The 19,614-nt window shown below is 44.8% G+C and overlaps 2 protein-coding genes across 2 annotated transcripts; both read right to left on the bottom strand.

Moving 5' to 3' along the window:
- Positions 1-303: 303 nt before the first annotated feature.
- Positions 304-9,712, bottom strand: asgrl2 (asialoglycoprotein receptor-like 2). The gene is made up of 9 exons (XM_049028122.1): positions 9,592-9,712; positions 8,150-8,250; positions 7,623-7,736; positions 7,175-7,279; positions 6,504-6,575; positions 6,206-6,298; positions 2,515-2,666; positions 1,772-1,881; positions 304-688 (listed from the first exon to the last, which is right to left on the bottom strand). The coding sequence occupies exons 2-9, from the start codon at positions 8,235-8,237 to the stop codon at positions 529-531; spliced, it is 894 nt and encodes a 297-aa protein (XP_048884079.1). The 5' UTR covers positions 8,238-8,250; positions 9,592-9,712; the 3' UTR covers positions 304-528.
- Positions 9,713-12,739: 3,027 nt separating this feature from the next.
- ccdc69 (coiled-coil domain containing 69) lies at positions 12,740-19,135 on the bottom strand. The gene is made up of 9 exons (XM_049028121.1): positions 18,838-19,135; positions 15,983-16,046; positions 15,042-15,187; positions 14,554-14,641; positions 14,346-14,419; positions 14,105-14,227; positions 13,764-13,883; positions 13,445-13,542; positions 12,740-13,116 (listed from the first exon to the last, which is right to left on the bottom strand). Exons 1-9 carry the CDS (start codon positions 19,105-19,107, stop codon positions 12,936-12,938), a joined length of 1,164 nt encoding a protein of 387 aa, XP_048884078.1. The 5' UTR covers positions 19,108-19,135; the 3' UTR covers positions 12,740-12,935.
- Positions 19,136-19,614: the final 479 nt, after the last annotated feature.

Raw genomic sequence — 19,614 nt, 5'->3', positions numbered from 1 at the left:
TAATAGTGGTTGATATGCCCATGCGCGACCCTCTTTGTGGAGCTACAGCGCACTCTAGCGTTGGTTGTGAGACAGTTACTACAGCTGCTTTAGAGACACGCGGAAACCCGCTATTAAGACAAATTTACACGTGTATGATTTGCTGGCCGTCAACCTAATATCATGCGTAAAAGTGACTTGCCCTCTTTATTGTGTTTCTGTCATTTTGTCCAGACCTCTCATTCCAAAGATCGTTTAAAATCAAATCAAATAATTCTGCCCACATATAATCAGTCCTGTAATGAAATATGATAAACAGAAAAGTTTTGAAAATGAAGCAGGTTTATTCAGAGCTTCAGAACCCAAAAGGATATTTCGGAACAACAACAGGCAGCAGCTGTATACCTGCTGGGGTCACACACACTACTGAGGATCACCCTGCGAAAGAGATAAGCCTCGTGCCGGTTAGCGGCCGCTCGCCACGGTTATAACTGCGAGGTCGGAGAGACACGCCCCGCCCACCCTGTACAGGAAGCGTGGCTTTTGGCGTCACACCGGCGTTTCGGACACTATGGCTTTGCAGACGAAGCGGTACAGCCGGCTACAGTGGTCGTCGTTGAGCGTGCCGTCGTTGTGCAGGTGCGCGCAGTCCTCGCCTCCTCCCAAGCCGTGATTTCTCCAGTTATCCGGCTGGTTAGGTTTCCAGTGCCTGAGGGTTAGTAGATAGGAAGGATGGATGGATGGATGGATGGATGGATGGATGGATGGATGGATGGAGAGGGAAAACTCAGTTACACAGTGGAAACAGGATTATACAAAAAAATAAAAAACTAAATACACACACTCACACATATATAATATTAATTAAAGTAGGGGTGTTCAATAATGTAAATCTGCTGGAGGCAACAACACTTATAGTGGCATTGGTGGGGTGGAGTACCCGAGTGTATTTCTTGCGGTTTCTCTTTACAATTTCAGTTAAGTTGGTATTTTAAGACTGACTGTACAGAACCTGAAGTTTCCCATGTAAAGCAGGTGCTCTTTGGAATGAAATGTTAAACCGTATATGGGGGCCTGTAAGTAATATTGTACTGTAGCTTTGTACCTCGAGGGTGCCGTTTTAAATCCTCCTCCTTCAGTATGTGTGTAATTATTATATTGTGGGGTCCAGATTTCCCCTCAATAACCTCAATTTTATTAAAATTGGTGACTGCGATGAAAAAACTAAAAATGCCAAAAGTTTTGTATTTAGTTTGGTTACTGATGGTTAAGGTTAAGACTGGGTAAGGGTTAAGATCATTATTGTTAGGGTTAGGGGTCTGCCCATGGGAATGAATGGAGAGTCCTTATAAAGATAGGAATATGTGGATAGTGTGTGTGATGTGTGTGTGTGTGCGTGTGTGTGTGTGTGTGTGTGTCATGTGTTTGCATTTTCTCCATGTGTTGACATGGGTTTCCTCTAAGTGCCCTGGTTCCCATTACACTCCAAAATGTGCAGACAGATGAAGTAGTCCAAAGTGTATGAATGGTTCCCCATCCAGAACGTCACCTGCCCTCACCTCAGACTTGCAATGGATACATGGTTATGGAAGATGAAGGGATGAAGGCCTGCTTTCCGTCCTGGGGAATCTGCCTGTCTGCGGTACGGTCATTTAGATGCCCATAGGACCCGACATCCTACGGCAGCGTGCGGCTCATGACTCCCTACCCAGAACGTTTTCATGTGAAGGTGAGTGGACATTCCTAAGCGGGGGAGGAGAAACACGAACCGGAAACCGCCTGAGAGACTCGCCTTCTGTTCATGACGTACGGCGTCCTGTCCACCCACTCCCAGTCCCCGGTCCGCTCATCCGTCAGGCCGATCCAGTAATAGTTCGGCATGGTCCTCTTGCTCACGAAGGTCTGCCGGGGCAGCAGAGAAGAGGAGTGTGAGACCAGGGCAGGAGAAGCGTCTCATAAATGGGAACTTGCTCCATAATGAGTCATTCAAGCCACAAACTGTTCACACTGCTACCGTCTGATGGGACAGTCCCTCATCAAGCTGAATGCTGGGCATTAAACGCAGTCACTGCCTATTACTGTTACTCTTATTTTTGCATGACTATTACTATCTGCCTCTGAAGCTGCACCCTATTCTGCTAGTTAGAACATTGTAATTGCATATTTTATCTGAATGGAGTTATGACCAACATTGGGCCACTTAGGCCAAGTTTAACTATGCACCGTTAGAAAAGCACCAATATCATTTACCTACGAGTAGACAGTCCAAAAACTTTGGAGTCCTTTTTTGCAGATTTGGTGCCGGTGTATTTGCTGTGTATTTATTGTTGTACGTTTACTGGTTTTGTACACTTCCAATTGCACTCTTTGGCTCTGCCGTTGTGAGTCTTGTACACAAGTGTTTCACTCCCCAGCACTCTATCAAGTGTCAAGTGATGTGAGTGACTTGATCTAAGTAGCATGCAAAACGGATCTGTTCTGTTGGACGGATAAGGACCCCATGAAGCAATAAGAGGTCTGTCGGCCTTGACCCACCCACTCCGCGTCGTCTCTCAGTATCACCAGGGAGGAATGCTTGCTGGTGCAGTATTCTTTTGCTGAATCCCAGGACATGACCTCCCTGGAGAAATAGTAGCAGGCGGTGGAGTAGAAGGTCCAGTCGATTGGACAGCAGCCTGCTGAGGTGACTGAAGAAGGAAGATGCATTTGATCATTCGGCGTCCCTTTGGTGCAAAGGCACAGAGGCTGAAAACCCGCTCTGCTCAACCCCAAATCCACGATAGGAGATCTTGACGCAGTGCAAGCTAACTCATAAATGTTCTTTAAATCGGCCATGAAGTGTGACGTTCCTGTTTCAAATTATAGTAAATAACAGTAATTAATGCAGTGGAGCAGTAATAAACCGTCCATCTATCCATTTTTCAAACCGCTTATCCTACTGGGTCATGGGGGGGCCGGAGCTTATCCCGGAAGCAATAGGCAGGGAACAACCCAGGATGGGGGGCCAACCCATCACAGGGCACACTCACACACCATTCACTCATACATGCACACCTACGTACAATTTAGCAAGTCCAATTAGCCTCAGCATGTCTTTGGACTGTGGGGGAAACCGGAGTACCCGGAGGAAACCCCACGACGACATGGGGAGAACATGCAAACTCCACACACATGTGACCCAGGCGGAGACTCGAACCCGGGTCCCAGAGGTGTGAGGCAACAGTGCTAACCACTGCACCATCATGCCGCCCCTGTAGTAATAAATAGCATTAATAAATGCAATGGAGTAACAATAAATGCAGTATTAACTATACTAGAGCAGTAATAAATGCAGTGGCATAGTAATAAATAGCAGTAATAAATTCAGTGGAGTATATAAACTGTCACAGAGTAATAGTCCAGTTATACCGTCTGGTGAAAAAGAAAGAACACCTTCTTTCAAGTGTAACATTTTACATAGCAGGATATAATAAAAAAATTGTCTGGTCCTTAGCAGGTATTAAAATTAGGTAAATACAACCTCAGATGACCAACAGCACATGACATATTACACCATGTCATTATTTATTATTTATTTAATGTGTGTGAAAAGTGGAGGGTAAGTAGCAGTCAGTGCTGCTAATCACATGCACTCAGCAAGTGTGACTGCTTCTATAAAAACAGAAGTTTTGGAGGTTTACTGCTTTTGATCATTCAGGTGTGTGTTAACTGAAAGCCAAGGAGGAAAGACATCAACAATGATCTTAGGGAAGCAATTGTAGATGCCCATCAGTCTGGGATGGGATAATTATACGGCCCTTTTCAAACAATATGACGTCCATCATTCTACAGTGAGAAAGATTATTCAGGAGTGGGAAAACATTCACAGCAGTCGCCAGTCTTCTCAAGAGTGGACCTCCCAGCAAATTCAGGGCGAGGTCAGATCATGCAGTGCTCAGAGGAACTGTGAACACGGCAGTCGCTACATCTTAGACTCTACAGGCCTCAATTAGCATATCAAATGTTAAAGTTCATGATGGTACAATCAGAAAAAGACTGGAGAAGTATGGCTTGTCTGGAAGGGTGGCCAGGAAAAAGCATCTTCTCTCTAAAAAGAGCACTGCAGCACGGCTTAGGTTTGCAAAGTTGCATCTGAACAAACCACAAAACTTCTGGAACAATGTCCTTTGGACAGATGAGACCCCGGTGCGCAACTACTCACTTTTTGGGGGATTTGCAACAACAAAGGTATAAAAAAACACGCCCGTCTTACAGTTCACTTACTGAAATTTATTTAAACAGATTTCTCATTTTTCACCATTAAAAAAGTAAGAAAGTTAGCCGAGTTTGTATTATGGTCAGAACAGAATAGAGTCATATTACTCTCACCCGACTTTGTCAGCCATCTGTTAGCTAGCTATCCATGAGCGCTGATTACACGATCAGGTGCCAGTCCGACCGACGTTAACGATACGTTTCATTCACGATGCACGCACCATATTTCAATCAATTTGACAAACGGCTTCTAAATCCTTGCCTATAGCCTGTGTGCATCGGCAGGAAATCGCTATGCAGTTACAGCTTCCTAATCCAAGTGAGCTATAGCCAGCAGCAGCACTATCTAGCCTAGTTTTCTGTGAAGCTCATAGCCTGATCCCTGACATTTGCACACAAGTGACGTTCGTCTCCATCACAGTTCATATAGTTGCTCCCTTTCACCCACATCGGCGTTTTTTGCCGCATCCCCTCACACACCTTCTTTTCTTTTTCCCTCTTTCTGCCTTCAGCACCCTCCTGCTTTCTGCTCCCTCCATCCTGCCGCAGATAGATGCCCCACCAGGTCAATGAGCGACAGGCTACTACCACTCTGGCTACTACTAAATAGATGCTCACCAGCACCCCCCCCCCCCTCCCCACTGCAGCACTGAGGACAGTAAAGGAGACGGTGCCTGTCGCAGCAACATCGCTGGTCAAAACATCCAGGCCTTACGTTTCTTAAATATTTTAAACAGCATATTTAGAGCATAGACATGAGTTAAAAGCACAAGAACAGTTTTAAAACACAGATGTCAATGATATTTTTTTTGTCCCTCCCTTATTTTGCCCCCCTCCCCCCCGGCGGTGCGCCCATATGCACTGCATATACCTCATACCCCATTTTTACGCCACTGATGAAACCAAAGTGGAGATGTTTGGCCACAATGCACAGCGTAGCAGCATGAACACCTCATACCCAACCTGCCATGCCTGGGGGGGGGGGGGCAGCCAGTTGACCTTGGACCTCAAGAGCTTTTTTTTTTTGGTTCCTCTCCTCTATTGCCATCTGGTTTTCTTGTCTTTGTCTTTCCTTTTCTCTGTTTTTTGTCTAATTCTCCCTTATTGATGATGCAAACTATCAAAACAGACCCATGAAAAGTTGTTGGGGGTCACTGTTGTGAAAATCACTATATAAAAATAAATGGAACTGAATTTGAATTGATGATTCTGGCCTTGTTTTTCAGCCGGAGAACCTGGGCACTTTGTAGTCACTGAGTGAACCATGAACTTCTGTACACCAGAGTATTGTTAAGCCATCTGTCTGAAAGCTAAAGCTTGCCTGAAATTGGGTCATGCAACAGGACAGCGATCCCAGGTACAGCGGCAAATCTACAATAGAACGGCTGAAAAAGGAAAGAAGGTGTTGCAGTGGCCCAGTCAAAGTCCAGAGCTCATTGCGCATGAACCTTAGAGCACTGCATAAACAAATGGCCACAAACCTCAATGAACTGAAGCCATGTTGTAATGAGGAGTGGACCAGAACTCCCCCACAACCATGTGGGAGACTGAAAGTCATACAAGGTATTACTGCTAAAGGTGGTTCGACAAGCTATTGAATCACACATGGCTTCTCCAGTTTGGCTTAATTTTTGTTAAATAAATAATGACACTGTGGAATCTGTGTGTTTTACACCTGAGGTTAGATTTAAGTAATTTTAGAACCCAGTAAAGACCAGGTTATTATTATTATTATTATGTCCTGATATGGAAAATCGTTCTTTTTCACACGACTGCACATAAGATGATGATTACTTCTCTGCTATACATAAATTGGTTTAATTGCATAATTTCAGAGCTGCAAGATCCAACCAAAGACTGAACTAAAGCAATATGGATATACAAAGAAAAACAGTAATAGAAAATACCCCCAAAGGTGTTGAGGAATCTTACTGTGCAGCATTAGCATTGTACATGCATCATCACCTCTTACCGTTTTTGATCATTTTGTCAATGTTGCATTTCAGCTCTGAAACCTGGGTCTTCAGAGGTTCCAGTTCGTCAATTGCTTTCAGAGACTTTATGACTGCAGTGACCCACAAGAAACATGACAATGAGTGGCACCAAGATGGCAAGGTGGTCAGGCATGTGCACTAATGTCACAGTCATGGAGAAATAACTGAAACCCCTGATGACGTCATGCAGTAAGTGATATTGACGTTGTTAACAATTACAATGACATTAAGACCGATAATGGTTGGTAAGCAGAGTGTAGGTCACTTTGGACGCACCAGAAGTCAGCTGCTGTTCAACGGTTTCCATTGAGACTGTTAGCTTGCTGATCTCTGTGTGGAAGTTCTCATCTGGGGAGGGGAACACTGCACGTCAGGGTTCTAACCACACACACTCCTGTTAGCCGTGTCTCCTCCAAACTGGAATCGCGGCTGACAATGCCAAATTGGTCCTTGATTAACTAGCTACATTTGCAGTTCGATTAAATGGATTTTCTGTAAGCTTATATTAACCCACAGTGATGGTGACAGATAATTAAGTGCGTGGAGTGTAGCGCAGCAGGCTTTGTCCGTGAAGGGTGTGGGTTTGAATCCCGTGACTGGCACAGTAATTACATCACCGCTGTGCCCTTCAGCGGGGCCCTTAACCCTAATTGGCTGACCATATTCTCTGACCCTAAACCCGTAAGTCAATTTGGACCAAGCCATCTGCTAAAGTAATGTTTACAGCTGCAAAGATATTCTTTATGTAGATTTGTAGATGAAAGGTGAAATGAATAAGAGCAGTATGCCCTCTGTATGGATTGCAAGCTCCTTTGAGGATCTCTGACATTCAAATGCACCCATAAATATACAGTAATAATATGTTTAGCACCTTATTACTAAATGGAGTGAGTAGCAGCCCGGTTGAGGACTATCAGAAAGACAGAATGACACATGCAGCTCCTCACCTGTGTCCTTTCCCATGTGCACCTTAGTGGTGACGGACGTCAGCAGGGAGCTGATGTTGGCCACAGTGTCCTCCAGGACTATGAACCTCCTGTCCACCTTAGCATCTGCCAGGGACATTTTGAGTAGCAAAGACAACAGAACCAGCTTTGAGCACGATAAACGAGAAAGACGGGCAAACTGAGGGACGGAACGGAGTGAGTGTGAACTAAAACAGCGAATGATCTGAGCGTGGCAACCCAGCGCAATGAGTGACCGAGTATAGTGATCTAATCAAAGAATGATCTGAGCGTGGCAACCCAGTGCAAGGAGTGATCCTACTGATGTATTAGTACAGCAAATGACTTGAGTATGGTAAACCAGTATGCTATGTGATTTGAGTATAATGTGCTAGTACAGTAAATGAATGGAGTATGATAAACCAGTACCATACTCAATCTGCAAACTCACTGCTGACGGACAGGCCGATGATGAGACCCAGCAGCAGCAGTACAGACACGGACAGGACCACGCACAACTGTGACCTGCCAGCACGCCACACTGAGGTCATGGCCGGTGCAGGATCTGAAACGGAAGCACGGGAAAGCCGTATGTGGAGCAGAAGAACCCATGTGGCACAGGAGTGTTTCTGAAGCCTGCTACACCAAAAGAAATAGCCGTTAAGAGAAGGAGAGAACATAGAACCAGATCATTGGACACCAGCAATGACACGTACATGCCATCCATATGTGCCTCAGTTCCCTGAAGTCTTCCCACTCCCTTTCACTCAGTTTCTGTCAACCCAGTCCTTGGGGACCCCCCCCCCCCCCCCCCCCAGACAGTCAAGAACACTGAACCTACCATGAGTGCGTTGGGAGCTGGGAGGGAGCAAAAACATGGACTGTCTGGGGGTCCCCAAAGACCGGATTGGGAGACGCTGCATTAACTGATGCTCCATTCCTGGGTTTCTTATTGTCTTTCTCAGTTTTTTTCCTCACCTTTTTTCCAGAAGACTCTGTCCTCGTTAGTGTCCATACATTCGAAATCGTCGCGATACTCATTATTCCTCGTCTCTGGCTCCTTCATGGCTGTGTGAAATCTGAGCGAAAATAAAGGGTGTGACCAAATTAAACCAGCAAAGGCAGAAGTGAAAGTTTACCAAGAAGTGAAAATTGGCTGCTGGCTCTTATTTTCTTGTGAATATACATGATACAGGGGGACTCATTTCTTCGAAGGAAAAAAAAAACCCCAAGTTTCTTTAAGGTGAACTTAGCTTCCTGCTGCACTCTGTTTCTCATAATACCTAATTATATTTGAATTATATATGAAACCCAGACTCAACGCAAACCAAAATGCACCTTCCACTCCCATAGGTGTCTATATTTTCAAACGGTACCTGACACACTATCTCTAAACTCTGTGGTCTGAAATCAGGCTTTGTGCTGGAGGGACTTGAATTCTGATGCATGTGCATTTTCACTGACTCTCCATCCACAGGATGCTGCCCTGTGGTGACATTAACATCAAGCCCTCTGCTTGTTCTCCAGTGCTGACCCATTAAACCACTTTTCCTGCGAATTAACAGAAGAATAATAGAAGAAAAAAAACGGATGAACTCAAGGGAAAAACCGTGAATTAAATATGATTTGTGTGTAAATATGATTAAAGAACTTCATATTAGTTATAACACATTACAATATTCACAGTATTCAAATTCACCCTAACTATCTGTGCAAAATTCTGCACTCCTGCTTAGAATAGAGTAGAGATACGTTATTAATTTTAAGGGCCTTGCTTGGACCTAATGGTGGCATTTGCCCGATCACCCTGGGATTTGAACCGGTGACCTTCCGGTCACAGGCACAGCCAACTGAGCCGCAATTCTGTTAAATTGATTCTAAGATTGATTCATGATCTATTTATCTGACAGAAAGCGTTCACACTACCTGTTATCCTAGATATGACATAATAAAGTCTATCTTACCTTAAACAAAATGATGATTATAGTCCGTGTGTCTGGTCTTTAGTCCTCTCCTATCCACATATACCCCAGCCATCACACAACCAGCACACCCATGCATTACAGCAGTGTACATGATACCATATCCATCAGTTGTAGGGTTTATTGCCCTGCCTCATTTCATACTGAATACTTCACGTTCTCCAGGCCCTTCAGCAAGTGTGGCATTTACAGAAACACCAAAATTAATTATCTCGGTCACTCATGGCCCTGCCCAGGGGACGATGTAACCTCCGTCTTCCTGTACTTTGGGCTAATTTGTCTTTTTTAAACTCGTGCTCCAGAATATGTTACTCCTTTCTTTGTTGGTTGGGTTATCAGCAGGTCTTGTACATCCTGTCTCTTGGAGAAGCTTTAAAACCACAGAGGAGTTTGCCAACTTCTGCTTGCACTCACTCAAACCCACCATGGCTGACTTACCGCAACGGAGCCGACCAGCAAACATCTGTGGGAATGCGCTCTGCGGATCAGTTTGACTGGGACAGAGACACGCTGCTTTCCCCCTGCACTTTGAGCGCACAAGCATCATCTCTGTTTACCAGCAGAGAAAAGTCAACAGGGCAAGGGTTAGTGTTCATGTTTGTCCAACGCTGGGGGCCAAACACAAGAAAAATATCCACATTTCTTTTGTCATAGAAACATTCTAACCCAGTCTGGTGTTTCAGCCCATTTCACTGTCTGTCATCATTTGTCTCTCAGGCTGCATGGTCACCTTGTATGGACAGGTGTGTTGTATTGTATGTACACCGGGAATCTGTAAGGGTAATATTTTTCAGTTCAAAATTGTTTCTATAACATAAAGGGTGGTATATGGTGCAGAGGATTAGGATACTATGCCAGTGGTTGGAAGGTTGCCAGTTCCAATCTCAGTGTTGGCAGATTTCACTGTTGGGCCCTCATTGTTCTGGGGACTGTCTGAACTTGTTTCCTCACAGAAAGGAGTATGTTGCTTTGGATACAAGAGTTGTTTTTAAGAGGGGAAAAAGCCATAAGCACTTTTTATGCTTTACCCCCATATTACCGTCACTTAAAAAATCAGAGAAACATCTAACCCTTGTATTTTTGTTGCTAATGTTAATGATTGCATTTCCCTATTGTCGCGCGTGTGTTTGCCCGTGTCTTGTGTAAATCTCCCACCGTGTGCATCTTACAGTTCGGCGTCTGACAACCTTGCGTTTCCCGTCTGTGTGTTTGGGTTCGGTGCCTGTTGGGTGCCTGTTGTGGTCCTTCTATTTACATTTACATGCAGGGCATGCTGGGATATGCGCCCCGCCGGTGCTACACTGGTATTTAAAAAAAAAAGGAATCTGTTCAAGGAATCCGTTCATTGACCACATTTTTTACGCGAACCGATGCATTTTTTGTCGTGAAATATTTGGAAATGTTCTTACTTTTCTCCTATTGTGGAATCAAACTGAACAACTAAAGTTAAATCGTACATAATGTGGTTTATTACCAATTACACAATTTTGTAATTATTTTACAGTACTTACTATTTATTGCATTAATTATAAGAATACTTTATTGGTCCCTGTGGAGAATTTTTCTATTCACCTACCCCATCTTACTCTCCATGACAGACATGTAGTGAGAGCAAGGCTGACGGCAAAGGGCAGCCACCAGCAGAGACACCCATGGAGCCGGGGGTTAGGGGCCTTGCTAAAGGGCCCACAGACGTGACCATCGACCATCCTGCTGAGGTCGGGCTCGAACGGGTGACCTTCCGATCACAGACACAGAGGTGTAGCTCACCGAGCCACATGCCATTCCTAAAAAACATAATTATACTATTAAACTATTTTTTTTTCCTTTACTCCCATTATTTATGGATTCATGTTGGGTTCAGTGTTATGAGGGGCTGGGGGGGAGTTTCCATTACGCGCTGTAATGGTTTAATGTGACAAAATACCACTTCCCCCTCAGGTTGCGATGGGGTTACATTCTGACAAACCTCTAAAAATGCATTTTAATACACTTAGCCTAACAAACATCATAGCCTAGGCTAGCTTCCCTTAACATCCTATGAACACTCACATTAGCCTACAGTGGGGTTGGGGTTAACACAATAAATATTTCATAATAAAACACTGAATATCTCATGTAATCTATTGAATAATGTACCGAAAGTGAAAAATATTTACGAAGTCGAAATGTCGTAATGTCCACATCATAACCCAGGGAGCGTCTTTAACTACTTAAATCTTTCTTCAGATTTATCATACCGAAAAAGAGCATTGTTAAGTCACATTTGATGTGGGGTGTGGATACCTTGTTTAAGCAACTTAAGAACACCTCACAATGTTTCTCCATACAGACATCTTAATTGTATCTATGAAATAGTTTGTTTCCCGCTGGTGACTCCTGAACCAAAATAAACTTAAAGAATAAGGAAACTTCCATATCCTCAATGATGCGATGGCCAATTGTAAACCCACCCCACATACGCAAAATTTCCCCAAAGTTTAAACAAGAGCAGTATGAATATGAAAAGGTTTTTTTGTATTTTTTTTTTATTGGAGGGTTGATATCATGGCACTTGCAGTTGAGCATGTCAATGACATTCAGTGTGCGTCTGCGAACTTTAAAACTAAAAATGTGGAAAGTGTCAAGTCACACTCCACAAACACGCGCGCACGCTCACATATACCCATTAAAACAAAAGTGCATAAGTGCAATTGACCACAGTGTGGATCCAAAATCTTTGCTTTAAGTTCTCTTTTGGTTCCTAGATCAATGCAGAACATGTTCCCGTTGGATTGGGTGATACAAAACCCAGTCACAGTAGCACCTGAGTCCAAATGGGAGAGAGATCCAAACAAAATGCTCTAAACCCCGATCTCACACCCACACGTTGTTTAAACGCACGCGGAATAAACGGAACTACATTCTGATCCATCAAAATAAAGACATTAGAAGGAGAGGCAGGCTAATGCTTAAAGTCTGCATGAAACAGACCCATTTGCTGCAGTTAAAATATCTTCCTGCAAAAACCCAGAAATGAACTTGGCAGAAGAAAAGACCAACTGTCCTTTGACTTCACTTTCGATCCACCATGGAGATTTGGCTAAAGAATCTTCACACGAGTGGCCTCTCGGGGTTTAACCAGCAAGGCGGCACCCTTCAGGCAGGCTGTTGGTATGATGTTATATTCATTTTGCGAACACAAAGTGATGTACGATTGGGAAAGCAGTGGGATATGAACCGGTGACCTTCCGATCACAGGTAGAGATCCTAACCCAGTTACAGACAGTCTCCCAGGCAGGCCAGAGCTAGAGACCTTCTCCCCACATGTCCTGGGTGAGCTTCAAACTAGGGGACTGTCTCTGTGCTGCCCCCATCAGGCCAAAGTGCTCTAAAGAGACAGCGGACTGCAGCTCACGCCGAAAGCCTTTGCAGTACGTGGCTTGTGTTCTGCTAGCCGTGTGAAATGGGTCCGTTACCATGGCAGATGGGCTTCGCCGCAGCAACACAGTTGTCAGCCTGTATTTGACTGGCACTTGGCAGAAGAACCAACTTCCTTCATAGTTCCTTTACTCTCATTCCAGGCCATAGTCATGGCTTTCGGCAGTAAAAAAAAAAAAAAAAAAAAAAAAAAAAAAAAAAAAAAGAAATAAAATCCCACCACAACCAAAATTTAAAACTCTGTTGTCAAAATCGTGAAACACGAAGTATAGTCTGTTCAGGGTGTAGAAGTCTGGGACGCCACGCCAGGTTTAACCAGCAGGGCGGCACCCCTGGGCCAAGTCAGGTTAAGGGACGGTGGGTCATCTCAAGTGATTGGGGGACTTGGTAGGGAGTCTGCTTAGGGAGGGGGAGGTGGTGGAGCAAGACTCCCTGTGCTGCAACTTGTACAGGAGCTCCTCCTTCTCCTGCGTCAGTTTCACATTCATGAGCTCCATCTGCTCCAGGTCTTCCATCAGGCGGACCTGCTCCAAGGACATCTGCCTGTGAAAGACATTTGGAGAGGTGTTCAAAAAGCAGGGTCCCATCGCAACATTAATAGTGATCATTATTACACAAACCATTAAAGAAAAAAAGTGGTCGTTTCCACAAAAGCCTGCTACAGCACTTTAGTGAAGCAGAGGTTCCCAACAGTGACGACATGAGAACACGGGTAAGAGGAAGGCCAAAGACAGGGCGCCCTCTAGTGTCACCAAACTGAGCAGCACTTACAGGCATAACAACACATGACACATTTAATTAGGAACAGTGTGCTTTAAAGATATTTATGTATCCTACCAGCACAAGGGTGCTCAGAAACACACAGACTTACTGGATCTGGCTTTGGTAGCTATTGCTGCGCACACGTAGGTCCTCGTTCTTCTGGAGAATGCCGACTGCTTGGTCCTCGAGGGAGCGGTTCCTCGCCACCTGCAGGTGAATTTTTGGAAAGACTGCATTAAGCTCCAACAAGACATACGACAGCATGAGGAATCATTCCGGACAGAACAAGTTAGTGCAAACTCAAGTTACGGCAGAGAATGAAGAAGCAGACATTATGGTCTGCCAGTTAGACATAATGATCTTTACAACTTCAGAATGGGGAAGATGCCCTCAAACGCTGCTTGTCAACTGAGAGGCCTGACAGCTACCAGTATTTCCATCTGCCGCAGCTTCTTCTCCTTCTCCTGTAAAAGCTCGCTCTTCATTTCTATGACAAAGAGAAGGCTCTCCAGTTCCTGTTCCCAGAATTCTCCTGGGCTACCCTGGGCCTGGAACGGGAAAGAAGCCTGGGTTCAGGAATAGGGAGACAGGCTCATAGACTTAACAGAAAACTTGCACTTCAAAGCAGCAATTTTTAAGCCGGTGAAAACCCTCTGACGCTCAAGCCCACAACAGAAGTGTACCATTTGTACGAGGTTCCTCTCATTCCATCAACACAGAACTGCAGGAAGGTACAGTGATCACTAGGTGGCTCCACTGAGTTTTGTACCTGAATATTGCCATTGAGGTCTCTCTTCAGGGTTGATTCCGCCACCCTTTGCTTTAGATCATTGAAGGCCTTCAGCTCGGAAGTCAGCGCCTCCACCTGGCCAGCAAGCGCCTCCACCCGGCCCTACGCCCCAGTTATGCAAAAGTATGAGTCACATGACTTGGCCAGAATCATCACGACAATCACTGGCGGACCTTCTGAAGGTGGCATCCAGAACCTCCACACACACACACAACCTCACCTGCAGCGAAACCTCAGCCACCTTAAAACTGTCCCTCATGCACTTGACCTCTTCATCATGTGACCGCTGCAGATCTGCAGAAATGAGAAGATCACAATTAATCATTCGTCCAGGGATGAGGAACCAAACCAGGCATCCAACATTACAAAAATACATCCGAACAGCTTATTGATAGCAGGAGCGAATTTTCGCGTCGAGTTGCTCTTACCTTCAATTTTGTCACTGTGCTCTTTGGAGAGACGCTTGATGTTCTCCTCAAACTGAGCACTCAGCTCTGCTGTTTTGTCTGCAGTCACCTGAAGTGTGAAAACCATTAAAAGAAAAGAGTGAGTACATGGGATTTCCGGAAGCGCAGAGTTTTTGGACGGGGACCCCAAACTTTTCAGCCCGCGACCTCTAAAATAACAGTACCACAGACCTGACACGCCCATTTAGGTAGAATTGGCTGACTGGGGAGGGAGGGAGGGGTCCCCCCCCCATCCAGGACCCCTATTTTAAGGAGCTCTGACTGAAAGGTAGAGGGGTGGCAGGAACCATGCCGGTGAGTGGGGGCCAAACACAGGAAGAGCCCTTCATCACAGCTCCCTTTACTGCCCAACGACAGCTGTGCATACATCACATGACTTGACGCCCTCTGGTTCTTGGTGAGGAACGTGTATCGGGGCACGCCTCGGGGTTGGGGGTGATCAGAGGTACCTTCTTCAGGACATCCAGGAGCAGCGCGAGAAGCTCGTTCTGCTGCACCTCCTGCGGCACGTCCAGGCCCTTGGTGCTGGCCGTCGTCAGGAAGTCGCGAACCATCTTCAGCTCCTGCTCTGGGAGCCTGTCCAGTGTGCCCTGAACTGGAAGGGGACAGAAATGCTGGCTCACTGTCAGAGCGGACCAGGCTGAACCACAGGGACACTGGGACGAGGACCAGATAAGACAGACAGACCACACTGCAGAGGGGAGGCCCCCCCCATGGCACAGACAACCGTCACTCCCCCTGGGAGAAATCCTCACCTATGTAGCAGTACATCTAAAAACTGACTGAATGAAACAATCATAACCGCAGATAATAGCTGAAGGGGAGAAAAGTGATTACAGTTCATTTTGACATTGCATGTTCCTGTTGTGTAACAATCACAATATTTTGAATAAAAACTTTATTGATCCCAGAGGTAAATTCCAGTGCATACAGCAGCGAGCATGAAAGGAGAATATAAAGAAATCAGCCCGCCCCTACAGAGAAGCTCTTGTTTTGTTATTTTGTCAAGGACACAAATGCTTTCATGCTTAATTACATGGAGGGGGGGGGCATTGCATTCAAGCCAGGGCAAGCTTGTAGTTGCAGCACAAAAATGGTGTAAATCATAATCCTCTGAGAAGCAAGACTAGAAATCCCTGAAAATGACAGCAAGCGTCATTAGAAACAAGCGCATATAAGCCCCAAAGCCAGAGCAAGGAAACCATGTCAGTGTCTGACATGCGGTGTGATAAACATGAAACAGGGATGTGTAAAGTGCTTCTTTGATTACAAGCACACTAAATAGGCCACCAAAAATCGCCTCAGATGACACTATTAAACAAAACTGAAGAGTTCTTGCTCAAATCTAGTTCAGCACGTGCTCTGAAGCTCTCGCCCACACACAGCTCACCGCTCCCCTGCTCGCGGCCATCCGGATCCGAGGAGGCCTTCCCGTTTTTCTTTGCCTTCTTCTTCTGCAAGACAGAGAGCAGAACAGAGTAACGTAAGCTGTGGGGCGTGGGGCATAAACAAAAATGCTCTGGGGGGGGGGGGGGGGGTGGTTTCTAAAGGCCTGGGATGTCATAAAGAGACCATCTTAAATGTGCGGGTTTCACACTGAGCGGCGACACCACCTACATGCCTGGCCAGTGTTAGTCTATGGTGTCATTTACTCTCCAGGGATGCAAAGCTTCCAAATCACGTGGCACCTTATTTAATAGCGATGTTTCAAACAACCTTCCTGGGGATTCAGGGAACAAAGGATCCAGGTATGAAGGTTTTAAAAAGGGAAGACCTGGGTGTATCTGGATTACAAGACTGAAGCACCTCTTCCGGCTGAATTTATTATTGTTTTAATTGTCCAAAATGTAGTTATATATAATTTCATATGTGCGTTTCCTGTAAAACATTTTGATTCTTAAAGTTTACATAAGCATTTGACACTTTGTTAGAGACCGCATATTTAAATATTTAATATAAAACTCATTTATACAACTTCATCATACCGAAAAAGGTACCGTTAAACCACATTTGATTTAACAGTAGCGCCGGCCGAACTGTTTACACAGCCCATGCCTGTCGGCTGCCGCGATCCAGCTCTGAGAGTTTAACTTTGGAGACGTCCGGCGAACTCGATCGCTGCGGCGGATCCCAAAGTTTGCTGCGGCCGTCTGTGCGACTCGCCGCGGACACTTGGAGCCCAGCGGCTCCGAACGCAACCGGTTACCACGAACCGAATGCGGACACAAGCCCGAATTCACAGTTAACCCCGCCCCATACACACAATTCACTTAAGTTAATTTGGCTAACAGTTTGATATGTATGCAGTAGCCTATTGGATAGTGGAGAAAAAAAAAAAAGTAAAACATTAATACCTAAACCCCCCCTCAAAACACATAAACAAAGCCTTTCCTAAACTATTTTGGTTACCAATATTTTAACAGTTCTTGTTTATCATCTGTGCCTGATTATTTTCCATATGTTGGGGCAAGTTAGCCGTAGTGTATGCCTCCCCAACAAATATTCCCACCAATCCTGTTTACACTGGCTGACACCGTATGAGGTCATACCCTAGCTGGAGACGCATGTATAAAGCAAAAACAAACATCTCTGCTTTAATTGTATATTATTATTTTGCAGGAATCCCACTACAAACACTTAAATCATTAAAAAAACCAAAACAGCCAGAAACTCTTCACGCGACAATACTACGTTTAGCACCTCGTTTGCTTTATTTGCAGAAGAACAGACTCTTCAGGTTTTCAACCTTGAAGTTGAAGAGCTTCCACCTGCAAGACCTCACCCACTGCGAGGCAGCAGAAAGCAAAGCCATCTTTAAAAAGCTTTACAAAAAAAGCAAGACTAGTTCAGGGTTGACGCTTACATTCCGGTCCGGGACATTTTTATTATTTTTTATTATCATTTCCCTCCTCCTCATCGCTCAGAAAGCCCTTCTTCTGAAATAAGCAGTTTCTCCGTTCAGGGGGCCCTTAAATTCCAAACCCCACCTCTGCCTTTGCCAGGCGCGTCTCCCAAGCATTTTTACGAGCTGGTTCATTCGCGCTTCGGAGGTCGCCTGCATGGTGCCCGTCCCGCACACAGACGCGCTCTCATCTTCACTCGCTATGCTGGGTTTGTAACCCCCCCCCCCCCCCATCACTCCACATGCCTAAGAGATTGATGGCCTGAGCAGCCAAAGACTCGCAGAACAACCTAAAAACATATTTAATAAATTATTCCACCCCCCCGTATATAAAAGTTACGTTAAGACTATTGACTGGAGACACACTGATGGCGAAATATACAATTACAATTCAGATATTCATACCATATTAAGTGTAATTATCTGAACACAAGGCTTGCCAAAACCACAATGTATCTGATTAACTTAAAATCTGAACGCGGCGAAATAAGCAGCTCCGAACTGGCTTGGAGGACAGTGTGAAGGTTTTACTGGGTTTTCACCAGTATCGGGAACAGCCTTTGACATGAGCATTTACGCTACCACGTTTGCTCAAGCAGAGACGGCTTCTTTATACCAAACCTACTTTGTCACAAACAAAGAGTTGTGGTTAATGACGTATAAATGATCCTAAAACGAGTATAAACGACGGCAATATCCCCCTGTCAACGTCCCCCCGCCCAAGTCCTGCAAAAGGAAGCCGCACAGTGTCGGGGTTTAAAATCTATGTATACACGATTACGTTAGAAGTTGCTTTTTTACAGAGAACTTTATAGTTGTTCTAATACAGCATGAAAGTGCGGAAGAGGTTCTGAACCGTTAAACGACATCATTGAAGGCGGAAATGCACGCCAAGTATCACATGTTTAGGTTAAACAAAACATTACAAAAATGTTATTAATCGCAAGCGAAATAAGCCGGGAATACGGTTTTTAAACCAGCCGATGCAATGAAAATCTCCAACACAGCCGACCGATAAATGATAGAAAAACGTGGCTCCGTTCGCACATCTGTTGCACATTAATGACCAATCTTTCACTTAGCGTGTAAGACCAGTAAATAACGAAACTTACACAAATACACCTTAAAAAACACATTGCGCTTTAGAGAAAGTTATATGTAATTACATGTAAAACAAGCAGATTTACAAATACTTTTGATGGGTATTTTGCACTAGGCGATACAAGCTACAACACGTGCATAATGACCTATATCCTTTTTTAAACATCTCCAGAACAAATGAATACAGATTCGTCATACCGAACATAAACTGATAAGTCACGTTTGATGTGGGGTGCGGATACCTTTTTTCTGCCGACCTGACCGCCGGCCGTACTGTTTACACAGCCCATGCCTGTCGGGGGCTGCGATCCAGCCCCGAAGTTTAACTCTCCGCGACGTCCGGCGAACTCGATCGCTCCGGCGTATCCCAAAGTTTGCTGCGGCCGTCGGTGCGACTCGCCGCGGAGACTGGGAGCCCTCAGGATCGCATGTTTACCGTGTTGCGTCACGAAGGCGCCCAGCGGTTCCGAACGCACCCGATAACTGGGATTGAACGCGGCCACAAGCTTCATTTAGATTTCCGATTGACCCCGCCCCACAGGCATAATTCATTAATTAATAAAAAGTTCTGCAACTCTCTACAATAGCTTAATGTGTCTCATAAATGATAGGTGGTACTGGACAGTGACGCAAAAAGAAGCTTAACTATTTAAAAGAGGAATATAAGTAAGATTATTTAATGGTAATGCTTTTCCAGTGTGCTAACCTGAACTCCTCTGGAAACATTCCATTACTTATTACATACTTATTTATACCACCAAAAAAAAGTAATTTAAAAATTATTTGGATTACTTCAATGTAGTAAGAGATTCAACACATCACCAAGTTGTTCCACAAACACAGATTTGTGCAGTTGCCGAGTTTTCTGTAACTAATATACCGAGATGTCAGAGATAAAAATCAGGAATCACTGTACAATGTACTATATTATACCATGGGTGTGTGTGTATGTGTGTGTGTATATATATCTCCCCCTATGGGAAGAACTATATTCCCAACATGATTCCCACTTTAACTCC

The sequence above is a fragment of the Brienomyrus brachyistius genome, chromosome 10 (genome assembly GCF_023856365.1).
Source record: "Brienomyrus brachyistius isolate T26 chromosome 10, BBRACH_0.4, whole genome shotgun sequence".
NCBI classification, from domain to species: domain Eukaryota; kingdom Metazoa; phylum Chordata; class Actinopteri; order Osteoglossiformes; family Mormyridae; genus Brienomyrus; species Brienomyrus brachyistius.
This window is presented reverse-complemented; position numbering and strand designations above follow the sequence as displayed.

Excerpts from the sequence above, each read along its gene's own strand:
- ccdc69 (XM_049028121.1), bottom strand. The coding sequence starts at position 19,107 with ATGAAGCTTGTGGCCGCGTTCAATCCCAGTTATCGGGTGCGTTCGGAA. Across the intron at positions 15,188-15,982 it reads TGGCCGCGAGCAGGGGAGCG|TTCAGGGCACACTGGACAGG; the intron begins GTGAGCTGTGTG and ends GTCCCCTTCCAG. Across the intron at positions 14,420-14,553 it reads GCACAGTGACAAAATTGAAG|ATCTGCAGCGGTCACATGAT; the intron begins GTAAGAGCAACT and ends TCATTTCTGCAG.
- asgrl2 (XM_049028122.1), bottom strand. The coding sequence starts at position 8,237 with ATGAAGGAGCCAGAGACGAGGAATAATGAGTATCGCGACGATTTCGAA. Across the intron at positions 7,737-8,149 it reads CAGAGTCTTCTGGAAAAAAG|ATCCTGCACCGGCCATGACC; the intron begins GTGAGGAAAAAA and ends CTTCCGTTTCAG. Across the intron at positions 689-1,771 it reads CCGTACGTCATGAACAGAAG|GCACTGGAAACCTAACCAGC; the intron begins GCGAGTCTCTCA and ends ACTAACCCTCAG.